Genomic DNA, 22,541 nt, shown 5'->3' with positions numbered 1-22,541 from the left:
ATTTCTCGTATTGTTTCGTTTAATTTTTTATATCCAGTAAACTCCAGTCGTGCGTCGGAGCGGACACACACACTTTTTTTTTTCATTTTTTAGTTGAATTTCAATTTTTTAAATTTTTTTTTAAATATTTAATTGTCATCGGTCCTTAATAAGTATACCAAATTTCGAGTTAATTCGATGTTTTGAAGGGGTTCAAAATCATGTTCAAAGATTCCGTTACATACTAACATACATACGTCTAAAGCTAATAAAAGCGTATTAAAAAACCTGAACTTAATTTATTATTTATTATGTTTTGTTCGTTTCGTGTTGAAAACAATTTAATAAGTAAAAAAAACAAGGTTAGTTAACAAATATACATTAAAAAAAAAATGTACACTTATGTGGCTATTTAACTTAGAATTCAATATACAAATAATTTAAAAAAAACGAACTTACACATAATATATATCGAGGAGTGAAAAGCTGTTTGTTTAAGCGACATTTTTGCAAATTTCCAGGAGAGACATTGAAAGTTTCAAATTTGGAAAAAAATATCATAACAAGAAAAAAACATCTTCAGCTATTTGAATGGGGTAAACTTAATTGAAGTTCAATTAAAAACATCGAACTGTCAACGAAATAAACTTTCACCTTAGAAAGGTTAATTTACTACAATATCTTTTAACGCCATCTTTGAATTAGCGCCACTCGCTCCGGCGACGCCGAACTAAACGGTTGCTTTCTGACAGACACTATTTCATAGACGAGAGTACGCTCCGTACGCCCGCCGGTGTGGAGGACAGTAAGTGCTTAGCTCCCTTCCTGGCTGTGTCCGCACGTGACCAGGTATACGGGTGTCGGAGAAACTAGAAATACCGGCGCATCTGAAACCATAGCAGCCGCGATTAGTATTATGAACTCTCACGCTACCCGCTGAACTCCGCGGTAGCTACTCTAGAACATTTTGATTCGCCCTGTTGTCCCTCGCAACCTTTTGTGCTGCTTCAAATGCCACAATTCTCCTCGTCATCAGCATCCCACAACTGCTCACTGTAGGACATAGACCTCTCCCAATTTCCGTCCGCAGATACTACGCAAACAATATAGGTTGACGCACAGAAAAAAATTTTTTTTTGGCTTTATCTAATAAATTATTTATGACAACCGTCTCGGATGAGAGGATGACGAAGACTGACTCGCTGATGTGAGCCCGATGTAGGTGTGTCATGAAGGGTGCTTAGCGGGAAAGAGTGCTTAGTTAGCAAGAAGGAGTCCAGTTGGAATGTATGACAGCACGCACAGACGCATAGGGGTCTTGAGTGGGGTCATAGAGGGGACATGAAGGAGCAGAGAGGGGGAGGTATCATCACAGTGTATCATTCGGCTTTACTACCAAGACACGCCAATACGTGTTTCGCAAAAAACAGGCATAACTACCCACGTATAAAAGCTATTCCCGTGTTACAACGGTAAGAGTGACGCCATCTGTGGTCGAATAGCAGACACGAATATCAAAAGAACTAGTAAAATCGAGAACGTTCAAGAAGTGCAACGCCATCTAGTATCAAAAGCGGAAACACATATCGAAATGACTCAGCCTATCGGGAATGTTCTCGATAATTGTAGAGTTGTCGTATCGACTATAAAGCGTTGCAGAGAAGATACGAAGGCAGTTAGTAATCGTATCTACTCGAAGCGAAACAGCGAACGGATCACCTGAAGCGAAGCGGAAGAAGTAAATTGTGAATTGTAAAGTGTTCTAAGTGTTAAATACAGTTTGAATTTGTAATTCGGTGGAAATTTTATTTATCCCGAACCCTAGCGCGTGACACCCGCTATAAGTCGATACGACCTCATGTCTCTGTAGCGGACATACCAAGGCTGAACTCACCCAGCGCGGTGCCGTGACTCTTCAAGTTGTCCAAAGAGTTGCTGTGTTGATTTTGTTCTTTACTGCAATTGAAATAACAGACAATTTTAAGTTGCGTGAAAAGTAGGCAGCGGCTTTACTGTGCCCCTGACATTGCTGATATCCTTGAGCGACGGTCAATGCTTACCATCAGGTAGGACGTATGCTCGTCGTCTATCTGCAAGGGCAATAAAAAAAACTAATATTCTATTCGACATTGGAACGAAATTCCTTAGCGAGGGTTGCATTAGGAATTAACTGGTTTGGGGTGAGCCACGTCCTGGTCTGTCGAAGTTCGAGCGCGAAGAAGTCAGATGCCAAGTCTACTCGAGACATGGTCTCGTTGCCAGCGGGGGACGAACCGTCGACGCCGTGCCCCCTCTCGGACTGGGCAGGGTAAGCTAGTCGAGGATACGCTGGCCACGGATACAGATGGATCGCATATGAACACCGCCTCACGGAGAACGGTCAGTTCTTGAGTCTAGCACAGACGGTCACCGCCTATTTTGCTTATATAACGAAATACTGTCATCAAAGTTTGAAATAATTAGTTTGGACGTGCCGATTTCTTCTTTTTTCGCAATCGGCAATCGACTTCTTGCGATATCATTGTTGCCAGTTTCGAGTTTATAATAATCGTCGATTCATAAATACTTGTGTAATCTGCTATATGAAGAATTGCACGGATTAGAATGAGATAAAGCTGATTTATTTGATTCACTTGAGACGAAATTAGATGATATGAAATCTCAGTAAAATTGTGGTTATTTACTGTGACTTCAGCGAACTTTTTGATGGAAACCGAGAAGCCAGAGATTTGTTTAATTTTCCTACATTTGTGCACTTTCACAGAGGCCCTGAAGAAACCTTAATAAAAACTAACTCATGCAACTTACTGGTGGTAGGACCTCTTGAGAGTCCGCGCAGGTAGGTACCACCACCCTGCTTATTTCTGCCGTGAAGCAGTAATGCGTTTCGGTTTGAAAGGTGGGGCAGCCGCTGTAAATATACTTGAGAGCTTAGAACTTATGTCTCAAAGTAGGTGGCGCATTTACGTTGTAGATGTCTATGGGCTCCAGTAACCACTTAACACCAGGTGGACAGTGAGCTCGTCTACCCACCTAAGCAATAAAATAAAATAAATACTTCGGTCTTAACGTTACAAAAACACCAAAAACTTCACGTGATGACTAGCAATATGTAATGATAAGTTACTATATTGCTGCATTTACCTGTGTTCGCCCAAATTATTTAGCGAAGTCGACAGACGACAGCCGGGCATCGAGTTCTGTAGGTCAGCCAACGAGCAAGCCGGACGTAATCTCGTCACTAATCTATGCTGTACTGTCAAGCCATCTGTCAAAGTCTCGCTGACGTTTGACGTTAGCTGCGTCTGCACGTCCTTGTCAAGCTTCCTACTATGACAGTTACAATTGATGTTGCCAGCCCGAGAATTCCCTGCTAAGCCGGTAGGATTACGCAGTCGCCTCGACGCGTTGGTTGAGTTGTGAATGTTCGGGTCTGATGAGTAAATCTGTCTGTATTTTTCGGTAGTTTCCGGTTTCCGCTTGCTCATCATCGAGAGTTGGTATTGTCCTTTCCTGTGGATCGAAGGTGAGATGCTGGGGGAGCGGTTCGGGGAGGCCGTGGCTGATGCAGTCTCAGTGGGACGTCTTATCGCCGTCTTGATCTCGTATTCTGTCGCTATCGCTTCGAAGACCTACAACAGGTCCGTACTTATAATCAGACAGGATAGGTAACGAAATTATTATCGTGGAATTCGCAGCTCGGACTTATTATCACAGTCGTACAAATAGAGAAAAGGAAAATTGGCATTCTGGTCGTCTGACCTCTTGTGAGTCCGCACGGGTAGGTACTATCACCCTTTTTTTTTTTTTTTTTTTCGGGTAGAGGGCCGAACCTCCTACGAGGTCCCCGCGCAAAAGGGGCGCGTGGGGTATGTGAGACTCAATGATCTGCATGGTGTTGTGAGCAGACCGCGGGCCCAAGGATTTTAGGACCCACCCACTAAACGACTCCCCTGCACTCTTACACCCGACGTCCGATCCCCTCCGAGGTCAGAACCCGGATGAGGTAGGGGGGCAACCGCGGTCAACACTACAACCAGACGGCGCGGCTCACCCCAAGGACGCCCAGCCGACGGAGCCTTCGAGGCGAATCGAAGGCTCTGAAACGTCGGCCGTCTCGGTACGGCAACCCGTCGGGCCGCCCAGACGGTGCCGCTGGTGTCCCGGAATACCCCGCTGGACCAGAACGGTCGGGACGCGATACACCGTCGACCGGTCGCTCTATTCACTCCACGGCAGCGCGCTAGAGTGCTGGTAGTGCGCCGCGCGGCCTCACCCCCTCAGGTCGCCCCTTGACCTTCACCGGGGGGAGGCACTATCACCCTTTTTTTTTTTTTTTTTTTTTTTTTTCGGGTAGAGGGCCGAACCTCCTACGAGGTCCCCGCGCAAAAGGGGCGCGCGGGGTATGTGAGACTCAACGATCTGCATGGTGTTGTGAGCAGACCGCGGGCCCAAGGATTTTAGAGCCCACCCACTAAACGACTCCTCTGCACTCTTACACCCGACGTCCGATCCCCTCCGAGGTCAGAACCCGGATGAGGTAGGGGGGCTACCGCGGTCAACACTACAACCAGACGGCGCGGCTCACCCCAAGGACGCCCAGCCGACGGAGCCTTCGAGGCGAATCGAAGGCTCTGAAACGTCGGCCGTCTCGGTACGGCAGCCCGTCGGGCCGCCCAGACGGTGCCGCTGGTGTCCCGGAATACCCCGCTGGACCAGAACCAGCCTGCCGGGTCGGGACGCGATACACCGTCGACCGGTCGCTCTAATCACTCCACGGCAGCGCGCTAGAGTGCTGGTAGCGCGCCGCGCGGCCTCACCCCCTCAGGTCGCCCCTTGACCTTCACCGGGGAGAGGCCGCCACCTACAGGGGCCGGGACGTACGGGCGTATTCCCGCCTCCGGCCCCCGGCTCGACGGCGACGGATAGGCACTATCACCCTTTTTTTTTTTTTTTTTTTCGGGTAGAGGGCCGAACCTCCTACGAGGTCCCCGCGCAAATGGGGCGCGCGGGGTATGTGAGACTCAACGATCTGCATGGTGTTGTGAGCAGACCGCGGGCCCAAGGATTTTAGAGCCCACCCACTAAACGACTCCCCTGCACTCTTACACCCGACGTCCGATCCCCTCCGAGGTCAGAACCCGGATGAGGTAGGGGGGCTACCGCGGTCAACACTACAACCAGACGGCGCGGCTCACCCCAAGGACGCCCAGCCGACGGAGCCTTCGAGGCGAATCGAAGGCTCTGAAACGTCGGCCGTCTCGGTACGGCAGCCCGTCGGGCCGCCCAGACGGTGCCGCTGGTGTCCCGGAATACCCCGCTGGACCAGAACCAGCCTGCCGGGTCGGGACGCGATACACCGTCGACCGGTCGCTCTATTCACTCCACAGCAGCGCGCTAGAGTGCTGGTAGCGCGCCGCGCGGCCTCACCCCCTCAGGTCGCCCCTTGACCTTCACCGGGGGAGGCACTATCACCCTGCCTATTTTTTTTTTTTTTTTTTTTTTTTTTTTTTTTTTTTTTTTTTTTTGTTTTTTTTTTTTTTTTTTTTTTTTTTTTTTTTTTTTTTTTTTTTTTTTTTTTTTTTTTTTTTTTTTTTTTTTTTTCCTATTTCTGCCGTGAAGATCTAACGCATTTCAGTTTGAAGGGTGGGGCAGCCGTTGTAACTATTCCGAGACCTTAGAACTTATATGTCAAGGTAGGTGGCGCATTTACGCTGTAGATGTCTATGGGCTCCGGTAACCACTTAATACCAGGTGGGCTGTGAGCTCGTCCACCCAAAAAAAAAAAAAAAAAAAAATCAGTTATACCAGCAATAATAAGGTAGATACGTTTGTATCCTCACATCGTACTGAGTAAGTACCACCAAATTGCCTATTTCTGCCGTGAACGCATGCCAGAGGCGTGACGATTTAATATCGCGCGCGGAACACAATACTTTCGAATGTAAATTACCTGCTAATAGTAAATAACAAACCACAAATTCGTCTGCTCATCTAAAATCAAGAAATACCAGCTTCTGATCAAGATGCAGCGGCAGACAGCGAGAGATAATGGATCGTACCTGTTCGGCGACTAAGTTTCTGGAGTAGGGAGAGTTCTTCGGCGGGAGCGGCTCCCTGCACAGAGCGCATCGTTCCAAACGTGTCCAACAGGCTGGGGATAAAAAACGATGTGTGGTGTTGTGGGACACCGGATAGGAAAAGCTCCTTATTATAAAAATATTAATTTTAAGTTCTATTCGAGGTATAAAGAAAATAAAACTGGACGTTTCGCAACAACCCATTCGGTAACGTGCGAACTTATTGTGGTACACTTCATTCACGGTTGTTTGCATAAGAGTTAGTGTATTGCGCAAACGAACGCTCTGAGATCGTAGACAATGAATGATAAAAAAAAGTGTTATTTTTTGTACGTTATTACATAGTTAAGTCGTACACTGTGTGCATTATTAATAAAAATCTTACGTTACGGACGTTTTTTCCCGGTTAGAGTACCCCTCCGCATCGTCCCATAAGGAACTTCGTTCCAAAAATCAATCGATTTACTGATATTGGGAGCCATATGGGCGGACCCCCGGTCAGACCTACTTCTCGCGCGAGGCAGTCAAGCCTGCCGATACACACTTTCGCAGTACAGATGGGATCTGGCGCAGTGCAGGGCCCTGGTGGCGGTGGAGGCGCAGACGCAGCACGAGAGCGCCCTCAGCACCCCGGCGAGCGCGCGGCGTGACCTCTCCCCCCTGCTGCCGCCGCCGCAACTCCACAGCAACTGTGCAATCGTCAGAAAGCTCTTCAAGCTCCTTAATCAATGGCGTCTTTACAAAGTATTTTTGAAGTGAGACTTCTAATGGACGTTTAACGCTACCACGGAATAGCAAGAAAGAGCAAGAGTGAATGCACGGCACTCGAACGCATGCGCGCAGTATACCAGCATATAGAATATGATACTTGGCCAGCGCGAGCGTTAGCAACGAGTAGCGTCCAATATTTTAATGAAGTATTTTATGATTTATGAATTAAATGTTTTCATAATTTTGCCAATTTTAATTTTAATTTTAATTTTACTAACATCGTTACTATGTATTACTCTACTTACAACATATGGACTTAAGATGGTCTGAATGAAATGAATTTTGTTTTTTTTTAATTTGTTTTAAAAATATATTGATTTTCTATATATAATTTAAAATATAAATAAATAGCAGACCCTTTAGCCACACGTTGCTGTGGATAAGGTTTTTGTTTCTAAATAACACGCGGCCGGCTATGCTAATATCAAAAATTAACAAAGTAAGAACAATCGGATTTTACTGTATTGCGTTTACTACGAAATAAATTTCACTTATACTTTAGCCTCAGCAACACGTAGTGTTTATGCCATTAAATTGTAGCTTATGTGAAACATTGGTATTTTAAATACAGCGCCGTCTATGAGATACTAATGTCAAACAGTATTATAATTGTCTGTAAAAACTGATTAAAGACGCCATCTGTTTTAGACTTATGAAACTTACAATTAATAACAATACTCAACATAAGAAATCATTTTATTGTTAATTAATAAATATTGCGATCATTAATCGAAATAAAAACCATCCTATGGCCTAAATTAGAACAAAACACATATTAAAAAAAAAAGTTAATATCAGTTCAGCAGTTTAGGTGTCCATCGCGAATAAACAACGTGACACGTAATTCATATATTATAAGATATGAATGTTGAAGATGTCTCATCTCTTATACACAGCATTCCCTATTACAAGAGCAATCTGATTTAAGGATGAAAAATGAAGAAAACCATAACACTACACATCGAAATAGAAGTTTCACTTCATTCACGCGCATTAAGTTGCACGCGAACCGGTTTTTTTTCAAACGAGGCTTGCGGAGAGTACTTAGTGGCAGGCAGCGGCTTGGCTCTGCCCCTAGCATTGCTGACGTCCATGAGCGACGGTAACGACTTACCATCAGGTGGGCCGTATGCTCGTCTACCTACAAAGGCAATAAAAAAAAGATCGTCCAAGAATCTATCTCATTCTCTCTTTCAGCTAACAGATGTTCACTGATAAAGGCCTCTCCTAGCATTCCCACAGGGAGCGATCGGGCGCTAAACCAAACGGCTGCCCGTGACCTTCAAAAGGTCCTCGGTAAAGTGCAGTTCCTAAAGTTGCAACAAAAAGCTTACCTCGGGATCATCCTTGGGATCGACGCCGCAGTTCCAGACGAGGAGAGACACTCCGCCCCCCGCGCCGTCCCCCCGGATCAGACCGGCCACCTGTCCCACCTTCAATGAAAAAAAATAAGAAGAAATAGTTTATATAATAATATACCAGCTTTTGCTCGTGACTTCGTCCGCGTGGAATAGTTACTTAAGACGCTAAATTTTACCCGCGATTTCATTTTTTTTTATTACTTAGATGCGTGGACGAGCTCACAGCCCAACCAATGTGTAAATGCGCCACCCACCTTGAGATGTAATTTCTAAGATCTCAGTATGGTTACAAAGGCTGTCCCGCCCTTCAAACCGAACTGGTTGAATTTCGCGTTTATCATCCTCACTCTAGTAATTTTGGACGTTTCGTGTATTGCATAATTATCCCACGCCGACATGGGACTGCCGTGGACTCTTGCTCAAGCGTCCGATCCCCCCTGCAGGTCAGAAGCCGGGCAGAGTAAAAGGGATACCGCGATCAACACTGCAAATAGATGCGCGGATCACCTCAGAGACACTCAGCCGACGGAGACTTCGAGGCGAACGGAGACAGACCCCGGATAGAGATACACAACGACCTAGTCTAACTACAGAGAGCGATTTGTTTTACAAATTGGCCGAATACAACGTTTCCTAACTTGCTTCTCGTCGGAACACTTCAGGTATTGTTACGTGCTGGGGTTCGGGATAAATAATTCTACCGAATTACAAGTCAACACTGTATTCAACATTCAAAACACTTAAAACGCTTCACAAGCACTTTACAACTTCAGGTGATCTGTTCGCTGTTTCGCTTCGAGTAGTTCCGATTACTGACTGACTGCGTGCTATCTCTGCAACGCGTTCATAGCCGATACCACATCTCTAGAATTATTGAGAATATTCCACACATTTGGATTATTGTGTTTCCGCTATCTGACAATAGATGGCGTTGTACTTCTCGAGCGTTCTAGGTGCTACTAGGTCCTTCGATCTTCGTTCGACTATTCGGCGATAGATGGCGTTACTCTTACCGGCGTAACAGTATCTATGTAATTTAACCTTTTTTTTATTTAAGCTCAATTTGTCGTAAAGAAGACAGTAGGAAAATAATGTATTTACCGGTAATCCTAGGAGATCTCTTCCGTCGGCTTGCAGTAGACAATCTCCGGTCTTCAAGCCTGCAGCGTCAGCTCTGGACCCCGGAGTCACTTCACGGACCTGCCGTAAAACAACTGTCTCTAAACACCGGGATATTTCTGCCGCGAATCACTCATGTGTCAATTGCAGTCAATTGCAAATTGAATTAATCAAGTTAACATAGTCGGAAGGTGTTTTACCCACGGATACGGATCCCACAGCGTCCTCGTCACTCTGAAGCCAAGCCCCTCGCCCTCGTCTTCCGGAAGGTTGAGCTGCCAACGAGAAATAGCAGGTTTAACAGCATCCTCTTGGTGATTTAAGTTATTTTACTTATTTCTTAATTGAATGAACCTTATGAAGGCTGCAAACAGATATAAGTAGTTTTATTGAAATACGTATTTAGCTCATGTTCCACTTACTCCATGGAGGAATAACATCGTGCTATTAAACAAAAAATTTTTTTTTCGTTTAATTGGGTAAACGAGCTCACCTGCTGTTAAGTGGTTACCGGAGCCCATAGACATCTTCAACGTAAATGCCGCCACCCACCTTGAGATATAAGTTCTAAGGTCTCAGTATAATTACAACGGCTGCCCCACCCTTGAAACCGAAACGCATTACTGCTTCACGGCAGAAATAGGCCGGTAGGTACCACCACCCACCCTATTGCTACCATGAAGCAGTAATGCGTTTGAAGCCTGGGTAGCGTCACGGTGACCTGAGTTCGTCCACCCATCCAAGCAATAAAAAAACTGTCTCAAGTTATAGTGTCTCAAAGTTTATCGTTTAACATATTGAAGAGATGAACCGTTCTTACCACAATGAGTCTGACGCCGTCATTATCGGACTGGTTCTCCATATTTCTGCTGAAGATCTCGCCAGTGGACTGGTGAGACATCTATAATAGCACATATATAATTAAAATTAAATTAAACATCTGGATAAGATCAAAGAACGGAGGAATAGGTAGACCTAAGAAAAAATGGATTGTGTGTAAGACGATATGTGTAAAAGGGGAGTGAGCGAAGTAATGGTATATGATAGAGGAGTAGGTATGAAAGGAGAGAATAATTATGTTGCGCCGACCCCAAATGACTGGGAGAATGACAGGAGAATGATGATATGATCCGTATAAGAACCGATAAATGGTATTTCACATCGTCTCAGAGGATTACAAAGATAATTAATAGTGAATTTCTAATTTACAAAATTAACGAATTGTAGCGGTTTGTGTAGGTTTAAATTCGCGGTTTTTTTGTTTGAGATTTTTCACTAAATTCGACCATAACTAATTTAAATTATAAGTTTGAACATTCTATTGTCACATTTCTATTATAATAATTATTATTGTTTTACAATCACAGGTTTCGCCAAGGCTACACTATAGACGTATAATGTTAAAGACAAACCATATTAATCTATTCTCAAATTGACCATAGAAATTAAACAATAAACAAAACAGTATATATGCGAGTGTGTGTCAAATGCATGGTAGTGTGTGTAATGTTCTTTTATTGATTTAATAATGAATTTTATATATTTTATTTTATTTTAAATTTAACATTCTTCACTTCATATTTCTTATTATTATTAAATTCTTAAACTATAGTTTAGTGTGGAGAATTTCATGTTTCTACCGCCGCGGAATTTACATAAAAAGGAGTACTATAAAGTTATTGCTTCACGTATTAATATATAGAATATAGAGTACATTATAACTAGTACCGAATGACATATCGCGTCAATATTGCCACGGTCATTAAGCAATCCGCACAACGCGCATTCTAAAACACTTGGCTCATTTATCGAATCAAAGTCACAACAATATCGGATCTGCTGAGGCGACGTTTCCCAATATTTCCCCTTCACTGGGGAATTAGGCGTTCGTATCTAAGAATTCGATTTGTTTATATTTTTCTTCTTTAAATGTTCCTAAATTGTGATGAAACTTGCTTATGCTTATAAGTATTATTTTTCTACTTATTCACTAACAGCCTAAGGAGTTATTCCAGCTACGCGGGGACGGATAGGTGAGCTCACGGGCTCAATCTCAGAGAATTTGCTAACACTAGCCCTAGAAGAAGCAGTGCTTCATTGAATCTATCACCGTATCGGAATCGCGACCCACTGAGAAGATCCGACTAATAATTCAATGGGCTTGCATTATCAATTATCATTGTTATTATCATTGTCAATGAGAGGGCGACCCGGTTTCACTGGTACCGGATTAGACGTGATAGATAGCCGAAGGTTGTTAAAACCTCAAAGTCGCTTATAAATAAAATATTATATTAAACTAGCAACCAGCCCTCGCTTCGCTTCCGAAACATGAAATTTTATTATTGATTATTTACGACATCACATAAGAAACCTCAAAAATAACAGTATTTCTCCACTATTTAATGGATGTTATTATACATATAAACCTTTTTCTTCAATCACTCTATCTATTAAAAAAAACCGCATCAAAATCCGTTGCGTAGTTTTAAAGATTTAAGCATACATAGGGATATAGGTACAGAGAAAGCGACTTTGTTTTATACTATGTAGTGATTAATAATTAACTATATACAGTAAGGTACGTGACACAATAAGTGACTAAATTTAATAATTATATATTTGTTTTTTAATCACAGTTTTAATATATTCCGGATCCAAACAAAATGAGTTAAATTCCCACCATACGGTAATCCAACGTAAACAATATTTTAGAATGAAACACGAGCGGTCAAGTTCCGATAGGCCTTCGACTTGGGTCTATCAGTAATACTATTTCAAAATACTATCAGCAGAAGTAGTAACATCTCTCTCACCGCGTCCCGCGTCCTCCGAAAAACTCAACTAAAAAAACCTTCAATTACATATCACTACTTTATAACGTTAGCTTATTTAAATAAAACTTACGTTCAATTAAAAACCGAACTTATGACACTTATTTTCGACTGAGCTTTCACACTGGCGAGCTTCGACTGTGACGCTTATTCGTTTAAGACACGGCGAAAGTACTGTGCGAACAGTTGTCGATATAATATTTAAATTAGATGAGTCGAGCGGTGAGATCAACTTGTGATAACTTTTATTTTTTATTGCTTACATAAATTGACGGGCTCACAGCTCAGGATTACAACGGCTGCCCCACCCTTCAAACCGAAACGCATTACTGCTTCACGGCAGAAATAGGCAGGGCGGTGGTACCTACCCGTGCGAACTCAAAAGACCAGTTGTTACTTTGTAACTATACTGAGACCTTAGAACTTATATCTCAAGGTGGGTGGCGCATTTACTTTGTAGATGTCTATGGGCGCCAGTAACCACTTAACACCAGGTGGGCTGTGAGCTCGTCCACCCAACTAAGCAATAAAAAAATAAAAACGCACACTAAAAACAGTCGAATCTATAACCTGTTATTTCTGAAGTCACTTAGTGAATACTAACTATGATATTTCTAGAATACTTGGGCTAAGCAGTGCTAATTACCGTTAGCTGTATCGATACTTTCCCATCACTACTCGGACTGGTTCACCTTAAGCTCACGGCCACGCATCGTTACCAATACCGCGACTCCTTACTCAATCACTTTAATAGTTTAATTTACGAAATAACATTTAGCAGATCATCATTCTCCTGTCCTTCTCCCAGTCCCTTGGGGTCGGAGCAACATGATTTCTCCTTCCACACTCCTCTATCAAATACTATTTCTTCGCTCACTCCCTTCTCACACATATCGTCTTTCACGCAATCCATCCATTTTTTCATAAGCATACCTCTTCCTCTAAATAAAATTTATAAATTACACTGAGCAGATACTTCTTTTAAATCGTCATGATTGACGGGAGCTTGTGTTCGCTTTGAATTTTAACCAGATGACGTTCACTTATATCGCCATTGGTAATCGCGACTCACACTGCTGTTGCAATGAAACCTAATAAATTTGCGAGTTTAATTTATCCGCCATGAGATATAAGATTGAATTGATTGAATTGAAAAGTCCTAGATTGAATGCAGTCTTTCTTTCAGTATTTCTTTACACGTCATTACGGATCCTCCCGATCCACTAACGGTGCTTATAGATATAATAAGCACCTGTCACCGTTCTCGTCGAACCCGTCGCTTGCGACGAAGGTGTCGACGAGTAAATTAACCCTCAGACACAGACCACTGAGTTTCTCGCCGGATCTTCTCAGTGGGTCGCGTTTCCGATCCGGTGGTAGATTCTGCGAAGCACTGCTCTTGATAAGGCCAGTGTTAGCCACGCTCCCGGTTTGAACTCCCTGAGCTCACCTACACGTCAAGGAGAAGCTGAAATAACTGTTTTACTGGTGGTAGGACCTCTTGTGAGTCCGCACGGGTAGGTACCACCGCCCAGCTTATTTCTGCCGTGAAGCAGTAATGCGTTTCGGTTTGAAGGGTGGGGCAGCCGTTGAGACTATACTGAGACCTTAGAACTTATATCTCAAGGTGTGTGGCGAATTTACGTTGTAGATGTCTATGGGCTCCACTTAGTAACCACTTAACACCAGGTGGGCTGTGAGCTCGTCCACACTTCTAAGCAATAAAAAAACAAAATAGCCTCTCAAGGGTATCAGCATAGGTAGGGAAAAAAAAACAGTATTTTTCCCGAGCAAATAAATGTATTTACCGCGAAAATGTTCCCCGCGCGAGTCCTCCCGACCGACAAAGCGGGATCGTGCAAACAACAATATTAATAATGTATTTAGTTCAAAAACTATAGAGACACGTTTAAATAGTAAGCCCGAGTAACAATTAATTTATTTTCCAGTTTGTATATATTAGAGCCAAGTTGTAAAAATGTTGTTTCATCATCGGACCTTGACGCGCGTGCGAATTGTCAAGTTGATCAGACGTGTTGGAGTCGGTAGAAGTGACGCTCAATGATTCCGTCACAATTTCTTTTTTTCCTACCTATTCTAGTAACCTCGAGGGGTTATTCTAGATTCGCCGAGCTAGTAGCTGAGCTCACGGGCCTCAAACCTGACGACGTTGCTAACACGAACCCTAGCAAGAGCCGTGCTTCGCAGATTCTACCACCGGATCGAAAGCGCGACCCACTGAGAAGATCCGGCGAGAAACTCACCGGGCTGTATCTGTGGGTTAATTTACTCGCCGAGTCCTTCGTCGTAAGCGATGGGCTCGATGACGACCGGTTCCGTCACAAGCAAACATACCAAACACACCATACGCGTTAAAAAGACTCTTGTATTTATAAAAGCTTAGTAAGTCCGTCGGTCTATCGAGCAATAAACCTCATTTACCGTAAGATTGCTCTGTGTATACACGCCTCATATATCCGCCCGCGCCGTCCGAGCAAGGCAACGCACAATAACATAATATGATAAATAGCTAACTGCGGAAATGTTTCTTATTTATTGCTAAATACAATTTAGATAAAAAAATTGTAAAGTTGTTTAGTTCCGACTTGTACAGGTTGGAGTGATATGAGGTGGATAGCAGTAATTATTAGTTATTTATTCATTTAATGCTTTGGTCGGTGGATGAGCACACAGCCCACCTGGTGTTGAGTGGTTACTGGAGCCCATAGACATCTACAACGCAAATGCGCCACCCACCTTGAGATAGAGTTCTAACATTAAAAAGAGTTAAAAAAGTAATAAAAAAGTCATAAATAAAAAACAGTGAATGTGCGTAAATTTATTTTCAAATATAATTCCTTTTAAATATACATTTTATATAATTAAAAGTGCTTATTATTTAAATTGTACTCCCATTTTTAAACATTATTAATTTGACTTAAAATTCATTTTATTCCGAGCTGTGTAATTGCGATCCTTTCGGCTGACAATGACAGTTCCACTTTCCTCGTCCTGTTGCGTCTTCAAACGTCATTGTAGACATGTGTGGACATATGCGAGTAAGACTTATTGGGTTTAAGTGACATTTTTGCATCTTTACATTTAAGGTTTAAATTTTGGAAGAAAATATCATATCAATGGAGTAAGATTAATTATTTTAATTATTCACTTAAACCGTAGCGAACTTACCTGCGTAAGTCATTAACAATATTGTAATACTGTAATAAATACTGTAATAAATAAATATTTACTAACAATCGCGCCACGTTAACTGGTCCCGTGATAAGTTCGTAAAGAACTTGTGTTACAGGTACCAGATAACGGATATAAATATAAGATTTTTATTATACACATACACATATTTAATATACATCCATATAACCCTGGAAAAGACATTTACATTTATCATACAAATATCTTCCCTTGGCGGGATTCGAACCCGCGACCCCCGTATGTAGTGACCATGTCACTTACCACTACACCAGACGCCCGTTAATGTCAATAGACAACGCGTTTTAAAACCTAAAATAAACTTGCCGTTCCCGACTCCTTCCCCGAGCGAATCGCAATTACACAGCCGAATGATTTCACAATAACAATACGTAATTTTATTTACAAATTACATTTAAGAAAACTTGTCGCATGAACCTTTTCATTATCTAACGAGCTGATCGCTTCAGAATCGTCCTCATTTGAAGACTCGAGGAGCAAAGACCAGTGTTATGTATGGAGGGTAGAAGTAAAAAGGGTCATCTTGTATAGAGGAGAAAGTTGAAGAAGTGTCCGCTTGTAAACTGGGAGTTGTTGTTGGAAGACTCACCGACATAGCGCTAGTGGAGGAAGTGGAAATGATGTGAATATGGCAGCTTTAAACAGAGCGAGATGTACCGGAGTGAACAATTTCATATTTTTCGAGCCTTCTGTACTTAAAATATAAACATTATTTAAAATCTCAACTGTTTATTTTATTACTATTAAAGTAGGAAGTGTTTCTTTCGTTCTTAATTTAATATCCTACTCTAATAGTTTATGGCGCTGTTTGTAATATCCTTCCACTTGCTACTGTGGCGCCACCTTAGCTCACTCCCTTTCGGCGGACCCTTTTTAACACACTGAGATAGTGTTACTAATTTCCCGGTCACCGCCCTCGTCGAACCCGTCGCTTGCGATGAAGGGCTCGACGAGTGAACTAACCCACAGAGACAGTCCTCTGAGCTTCTCGCTGGATCTGCTCAGTGGGTCGCGTTTTCGATCCGGTGGTAGATTCTTGCTAGCAATACTTCCGATTTGAGCCCCGTGAGCTCACCCACATGTTAGGGTGAAGCTGAAATAGCCTCTCAAGGCTATCAGCATAGGTAGGGGAAAAAAACTAATTTGTACCCTCCATAACGTTAACAAAAACTCATTACGTTTCTCATTCAAATAAAAAGAGTCTGTCCCGTAAAATTTAAACATCAATACTGTATTTCCGCCAATCGTCTCATCCAGTCTAGTGTCGGGTTAGTACAACATCTTCCTGACAGTTAAATACAGTAATCTCTCCTATAAGACGGTAGATATCTTCCGCGTTATAGGAATTTTCTCGCATAACGCGCTTGTATGATCCCATATAACGTTAGCGTTATATACAAATATAATACAATATAACCAATGCTTTTACAATTAAAAAGCTGGGAACACAAATTTAATAAATTAATAAAATTTTATAACGACACAATTGACACGCGAAGATACGCGAAATTAATTATCAACTGTACAAATAATTATAAATTTGACAGCACATACAGAAATATAGCGTGTGAAATCCCCGCGTTATGGCGAATGGGCGAATACTCGTGTTACACGAGAGACTGAAATCGCGTATTATGAAAATGCGTTATAAAAGTTCCGTGTTATATGGGGGATTACTATAGAAATAATTTGACTACATTTAACTGCATTTATATATATGTCGGGGAGACCGCTTTATTAAGACCATCGCCAGACATCATAGGGGCGAATAGCTAAAAGTCTAAAACGAAAAACATTGTTAGTTTACTGATCGAAAGGCATTCTTTCCCATTCCCGTGAGTTTTACGAGATCCGCGCAAGAAATTTCAATGAAATTGTGAACAAAAACCGACTCAATAGTATTATTAATGACGGACGAAGCAAGGCGATCTTATTTTAGGGCATTTCTGACATCAATAATCATAATTCATTGAAATCAAACGACTGGTAGATAAGCACTGTCCGTTCCCGCAGTCAATGTTACCTCCGCGTCTCTTTCTTCTCCTGTCGAGTTGACAAAGCATCAGTCCATACAGATTCCCGCTAGATTTGTTATCAAGGTGCAGCAATACTAACAAGTGTCCATTTAAAACAAGGCCTAACACCAAAGTAAATCTTCTTGCGCACGCCAATAATAATAACAATATAATTCAGTAAAAACGAAAAAAAAAAAACACAATCAAATACAGCCTATGGACATTCGCAAAGACACCTCCTAGTGCAAAAGTACGCTATTCAAGCCGGAGCACGATGAGATCATTATGGTGTTGCAAATTGACAAAACAACGGTATCCACGCTTTTTTTCACGTGCACCCTTCCGTAAGACTCTAAAGATGTGGCCTAAATAAGCCCCGGGCTACGAGAGACCCATCTTTAGCAAACTTGGAAGCTCACGCAGCAAATCTCAAAAGTTAAGTGCCGGGAGCATTCCGTGTCGCTTTTAGTGCAACGAAAAATACTGAAAAAGAATCATTTCCGCGACTTACTTAAAGTTATCCTGCAAGAGATCACGTGCTCTATCGTGCTCGATCACCTGCTCTATTATGCATTTGAAATATCAACAATAATAACTAACCAACAGCTTTATGACTTGGTGCGAGTGGACGAGACAATAAACATTAGACACGCAACTAAACCGATTTGATGTTAGTCTTCAATGCGATTCGAAACAGAAGCACGCTCATCGACTTACCACGCGTGACAGCTTCGATCCCGGTCGCCGATCTTGGAGTCGATATAAAAAACAAAATTACGGTCAGATTATTCCTTTTCAATTCAAGATTGAACATGTAATCCACTCGGTAGATTGCTCCCGATTAGGTCACATTTTATTATTTACACGTAACAAAACAAACCACGTTAAAACACCACCATCCATATTGTTATAAAATCACTAATCTTACGACACAAACGATGCCTTCCACCAAATTCCAATAAATTTCACTAACTCAAATGTTATCAGTTAAAAACCAGTTTATCACTTTAAGTTTAGTTTCTCACTCCGACTCGGAGTCCGTCTCGTCGGAGTCACTGCTGGAGACCGGCTCGCACTTTATGAACTCGATCTCGACCCGTTGCTTCCTCGGGCGTCCCCGTTTCTTGACGACATTCGGTTCACCGCCTTCACCTATGACGGTTTTGACCATTCTCGAGATCCTCTTCATCTGTTGCTGCTCGTGCCTCTGAAGGTGGTTGCTCAAGTATTTCTTTAATTTGAACTTCTTCCCGCACTTCTCGCACTCGTGCTCGTAGTTGCTCTCGTCGATCTCCATGTGCACCGCGTTCTTGTGGCGCGTCAAGTAATGGGGATGCGCGAATTCCTTGTCGCACTTTTCACAGCGCAGTTTCGGTTTGGTCGGATGCACGATCTTCTTGTGCTTCTTCAAGCGTATCGCTGAATGAAAGTATTTATCGCACAGCTCGCATTTAACTTTAGAATCGGCCGATGAATGCACTTGCATGTGCTCACGGAGGTACTGGTCGTTCTTGAATTCCTTTTGACATTCCGGACAGTTAACTTTCGACTCTAAAGGCGGATGGATGTTTAGGACGTGCCTCTTCATATGATGCCGCGATTTGAAGGTCATCGGACAAAACACGCAGGGGTGTCTCTCGACTGGCGTGTGCTGGGTCTGCATGTGGCGTTTCAAATTCAAATGATTTTTAAAGGGCTTCTGACACAATTGACATATGAACTTCTCCCTGTTCGATGTGATGCAAGACTCCATGTGATACCGCAGCTTGTAGGGCACCTGGAATTCCTTGCCGCACTCCACGCACTTCAGCTCCGGTAACGTGTTCGGATGGATTTTCTTGACGTGCATTTGGAGGGCCTTCCTCGTCTTGAACTCGTGCAAGCAGAACTGACAGTAGCATTTCTCAATTTCGGAGTAATGCTTATTAATTTTGTGCATGTACAAATAGTGTTTATTCTTGAACGTCTTGTCGCATATGTCGCACAGCACCGCCGCCTCCTCGGTCGAGTGCACTCTCGTCGTGTGCAGGTACAGGTTCTGGTAATTCTTGAATTCTTTATTGCATTTATGACAGATATATCGCTTTTCGCTTTTCGGAAACATTATTGGCTTCCACGTCGACAGCACCGACTGGTACATGGCGCGCTGCTCCTCGGTCAGCGCGTCGCTGTTTACGCTTATAAATTTAACCACCTCGTCTTTGGGTTTCTTCAGGGCGTGCGGTTGTGGCAGAGTCGACTCGGAAATGGAAGGTGGTTGGCTTGGGTGCTGGTGCGGATCCGGTGGAATGATCTCTTGTTTTATGGCCATCGGCAGCTGTAATGCAACATTTTTGTGATTATTGACTTCATACCTGCATGGTTCTAGATTTTTTGGTTCGACGAGCTCAGGGCCCTCCTGATGTTGAGTGGTTACCGGAGCCCATAGACATCTATGAAGTAAATGCCGCCGCTTAACCTTGAGATGTGAGTTCTAAGGCTTCAATTTTTTACAGTGCAATGGCTACCCCACCCTTCCAACTGAAACGCATTACTGCTTCATGGCAGAAATAGGCAGGGTGGTGATTCCTATGCGTGCGAACTCACAAGATATCTACCACCAGTAAAAACCACCTCCAGTAAGTATTTGGACCGGGCGCCTTATCCTTTAGGCCACGACTACACAACTTTTCTTTGAACTATACTTTGACGGTCTTATTGAATCACTTTTACAGGCAAGAACTAGGTAAATGATCTCATGCATCATCATCAGACCGCTTGTATATCTAACCTTGGCACAGAAAGTACTATCATTCTGTCCAGTTCTGCCGAGAAGCAGTTATACCTACAGTTTCAAGGGACAATATTTATACAGTAAACATTCCAGCCTTAACCTCTTAAGGTGCAATGAACAAGAAAAAGAACGTTGTACAGAAATTCTATCAGTTATGACGTTGCAAGACTTGATGAACTAAAGTAAGTTAACTTGAATTAAATTCACATTTTAAATGAAACAACTTCAAAGTATCTGTTTGACAACAAAGTAATCTCCTCGTGGTTGTGTGGATTGAGTTGGTACAGTACCCGGTAATAAATATTGCAAATTAAACTTTAGAAAGAGACAACTGGCCAATTCCAACTTGACATAGCATTATCTCTGTCTCACAATAACTATGTGAACTTTGTAAGCGTGCCATAGTGCAGAGCAACATAAGCAGGGTACTTTTAGTGTAGGCCATGCGACAGAGACAATTCTCTGTGAAGCTGAAATTAGTTGTGTACTCCAGTTTGAAAGGTAAGATAGAAAGTCTACAATAAAAGTCTAAAATCTCAGGGTAGATTTCGGCACTAGTCGCTAAATTCACCAACATTCTTAGAATTTTATTGTGGACAACGCAACATTACTATTAAAGTTACCAGATTTACTACGATAAGAACCACAACAATAGAAAATCTATGTTCGAAAAACATAGTGCCCAGCATGAAATTAGATCAACTTTTGTTAAATCTATGCATATTGTATGTCTACAAAGTTTTTATAACTAAATTTCATTTGACAATGAATAGCCTCTCTTTGATTATGTAAAATACATAATTACTTTACCACACAAATACGAAAGGATACAGAACCTGTCTTTATCGAAAAACCACCCACTATTCAACGCTTTTTGGAACAGTATACGGTATTCTAATAATGATAATAATTAGCTAGACAAGTTATCATAATGTCAAATTCTTGAGTATTTAAACAAAGAAGTTATTCTATTGAATTTATTCAAAGTCTAACATTATAGAATCCAGATTGTGAGATAAAAATTATCAACAACATACAAATATTGTAACCGTATAAAGAGTTCATGTGGGGTAGAATAAAAGAAATGTGGCAAGTAGTCTGGACTTTGCCTTGCTATAGTTTTGATTGTAGTCGAACTAGGAACTGGGTTGTCCTTATCAAATATAAGCTCTAAATACTGAGAGAATTACTTTCTCGTTCAGATTCGTGAATTGGTAGGTGGTGGTGGTAGGACCGCTTGTGATTCCGCATGGGTAGGTACCACCACCCTGCCTCTTCTGCCGTGTAGGAGTAATGTGTTTCGGTTTGAAGGATGGGGCAGCCGTTGAAACTATACTAAGACCTTTTAGAACATATATCTCAAGGTGGGTGGCGCATTTACGTCATAGATGTCTATAGGCTCCAGTAACCACTTGGCACCAGGTGGGCTGTGAGCTCGTCTACACCTCTAAGCAATAAAAAAAAATTGAAACCACAACAAGTGGCAATGAGCGTCATAATATTGTCAGCCACCCTGACACTGATGATGAGGTATACACATTTTGGGATTGATCAAATATTATGGTTAAATATAAGTTTAACAAAAATTATTTGTTTTAATTCCAACTTTAAAATACTACAGTCATTCCATAATTGAAGGGTCTTTTGAACTATTCAACTGTTCACCATACGACAATAATATCTTGTATATTTAATTAGCAATTGCATAAAACGGTATCGCGTATAATAATTGGCTTACTTGAGGAGTTACGGAGTTTGAGAAATCCATTGTTTTCCGATTAAATATCCGTATGACTTTAACACGTCATTATTTTTGTACAATTTCAAATGAATCTTCTTCGTGTACCTATGTAGTAATTGAAATCTTTCGGTTTGGATTTTTCAAAATGGCGTTTCACGCATCAATCCGGACGGGCGCACATTCTTCGTCTAATTATTCGTTTCTATTGTGATAACAATTATGATTGCGAAAGTTAAAAGTGTACGTAAATGTTTAATGTTATCAAATTGGAATTATTGTAATCTTTGTCGAAATATTTGACGGTGGGGTTTGTTTTTGACAGACAGTTGACAGTTGCTGTAGTCTAATCGTAGTTGTATTTATTAACTGGAAAGGAAAAGGTATAAAACCATACAGTCTAATCTTTTATAATTATTTTTTTTACGAAAAATGATAATATAAAATGAAATGAAATGAAGTTGATTAATTTCGAAAATTAATAAATTGGCATGAAATGAAATGAGATGATATGGGGTGAAATATAATCTCAGTAAAACGGTTGTTATTATTTACTGAAATTTTTTCTAGTGAACTTTTTGGAAGATCCCAAGAAGCTACGTCCATCTGCTTCATTTCATTTTCGCACATTTGTGCAGTT

General features: G+C 41.8%; 2 protein-coding genes and 1 long non-coding RNA gene across 4 annotated transcripts; 1 reads left to right on the top strand and 2 right to left on the bottom strand.

Moving 5' to 3' along the window:
- Positions 1-268: 268 nt before the first annotated feature.
- LOC101736255 (uncharacterized) lies at positions 269-12,509 on the bottom strand. Of its 2 annotated transcripts, none has more exons than XM_062670887.1 (10): positions 12,218-12,509; positions 10,131-10,211; positions 9,511-9,585; positions 9,293-9,391; positions 8,165-8,263; positions 6,604-6,748; positions 6,042-6,133; positions 3,124-3,611; positions 1,859-1,935; positions 269-866 (listed from the first exon to the last, which is right to left on the bottom strand). In XM_062670887.1, exons 2-10 carry the CDS (start codon positions 10,209-10,211, stop codon positions 793-795), a joined length of 1,230 nt encoding a protein of 409 aa, XP_062526871.1. In that variant the 5' UTR covers positions 12,218-12,509; the 3' UTR covers positions 269-792. The 2 variants fall into 2 exon arrangements, with proteins under 2 accessions (XP_062526871.1, XP_004922291.2); XM_004922234.5 differs by having other exon boundaries at positions 1,874-1,935; positions 12,218-12,502.
- A 1,543-nt stretch (positions 12,510-14,052) lies between these two features.
- On the top strand, positions 14,053-16,100 carry LOC119629121 (uncharacterized). The gene is made up of 2 exons (XR_009974177.1): positions 14,053-15,337; positions 15,825-16,100. It is a non-coding gene; the product is annotated as an uncharacterized LOC119629121 (long non-coding RNA).
- LOC101739905 (zinc finger protein Gfi-1b) lies at positions 14,959-22,257 on the bottom strand. The gene is made up of 2 exons (XM_004922099.5): positions 21,902-22,257; positions 14,959-19,707 (listed from the first exon to the last, which is right to left on the bottom strand). Exons 1-2 carry the CDS (start codon positions 21,929-21,931, stop codon positions 18,412-18,414), a joined length of 1,326 nt encoding a protein of 441 aa, XP_004922156.1. The 5' UTR covers positions 21,932-22,257; the 3' UTR covers positions 14,959-18,411.
- Between the last annotated feature and the right edge of the window lie 284 nt (positions 22,258-22,541).

Source organism: Bombyx mori, chromosome 11, assembly GCF_030269925.1.
Source record: "Bombyx mori chromosome 11, ASM3026992v2".
Taxonomy (NCBI): domain Eukaryota; kingdom Metazoa; phylum Arthropoda; class Insecta; order Lepidoptera; family Bombycidae; genus Bombyx; species Bombyx mori.
Note: the sequence above shows the minus strand (reverse complement) of the source record. Positions and strands in the feature narration are given on the sequence as shown.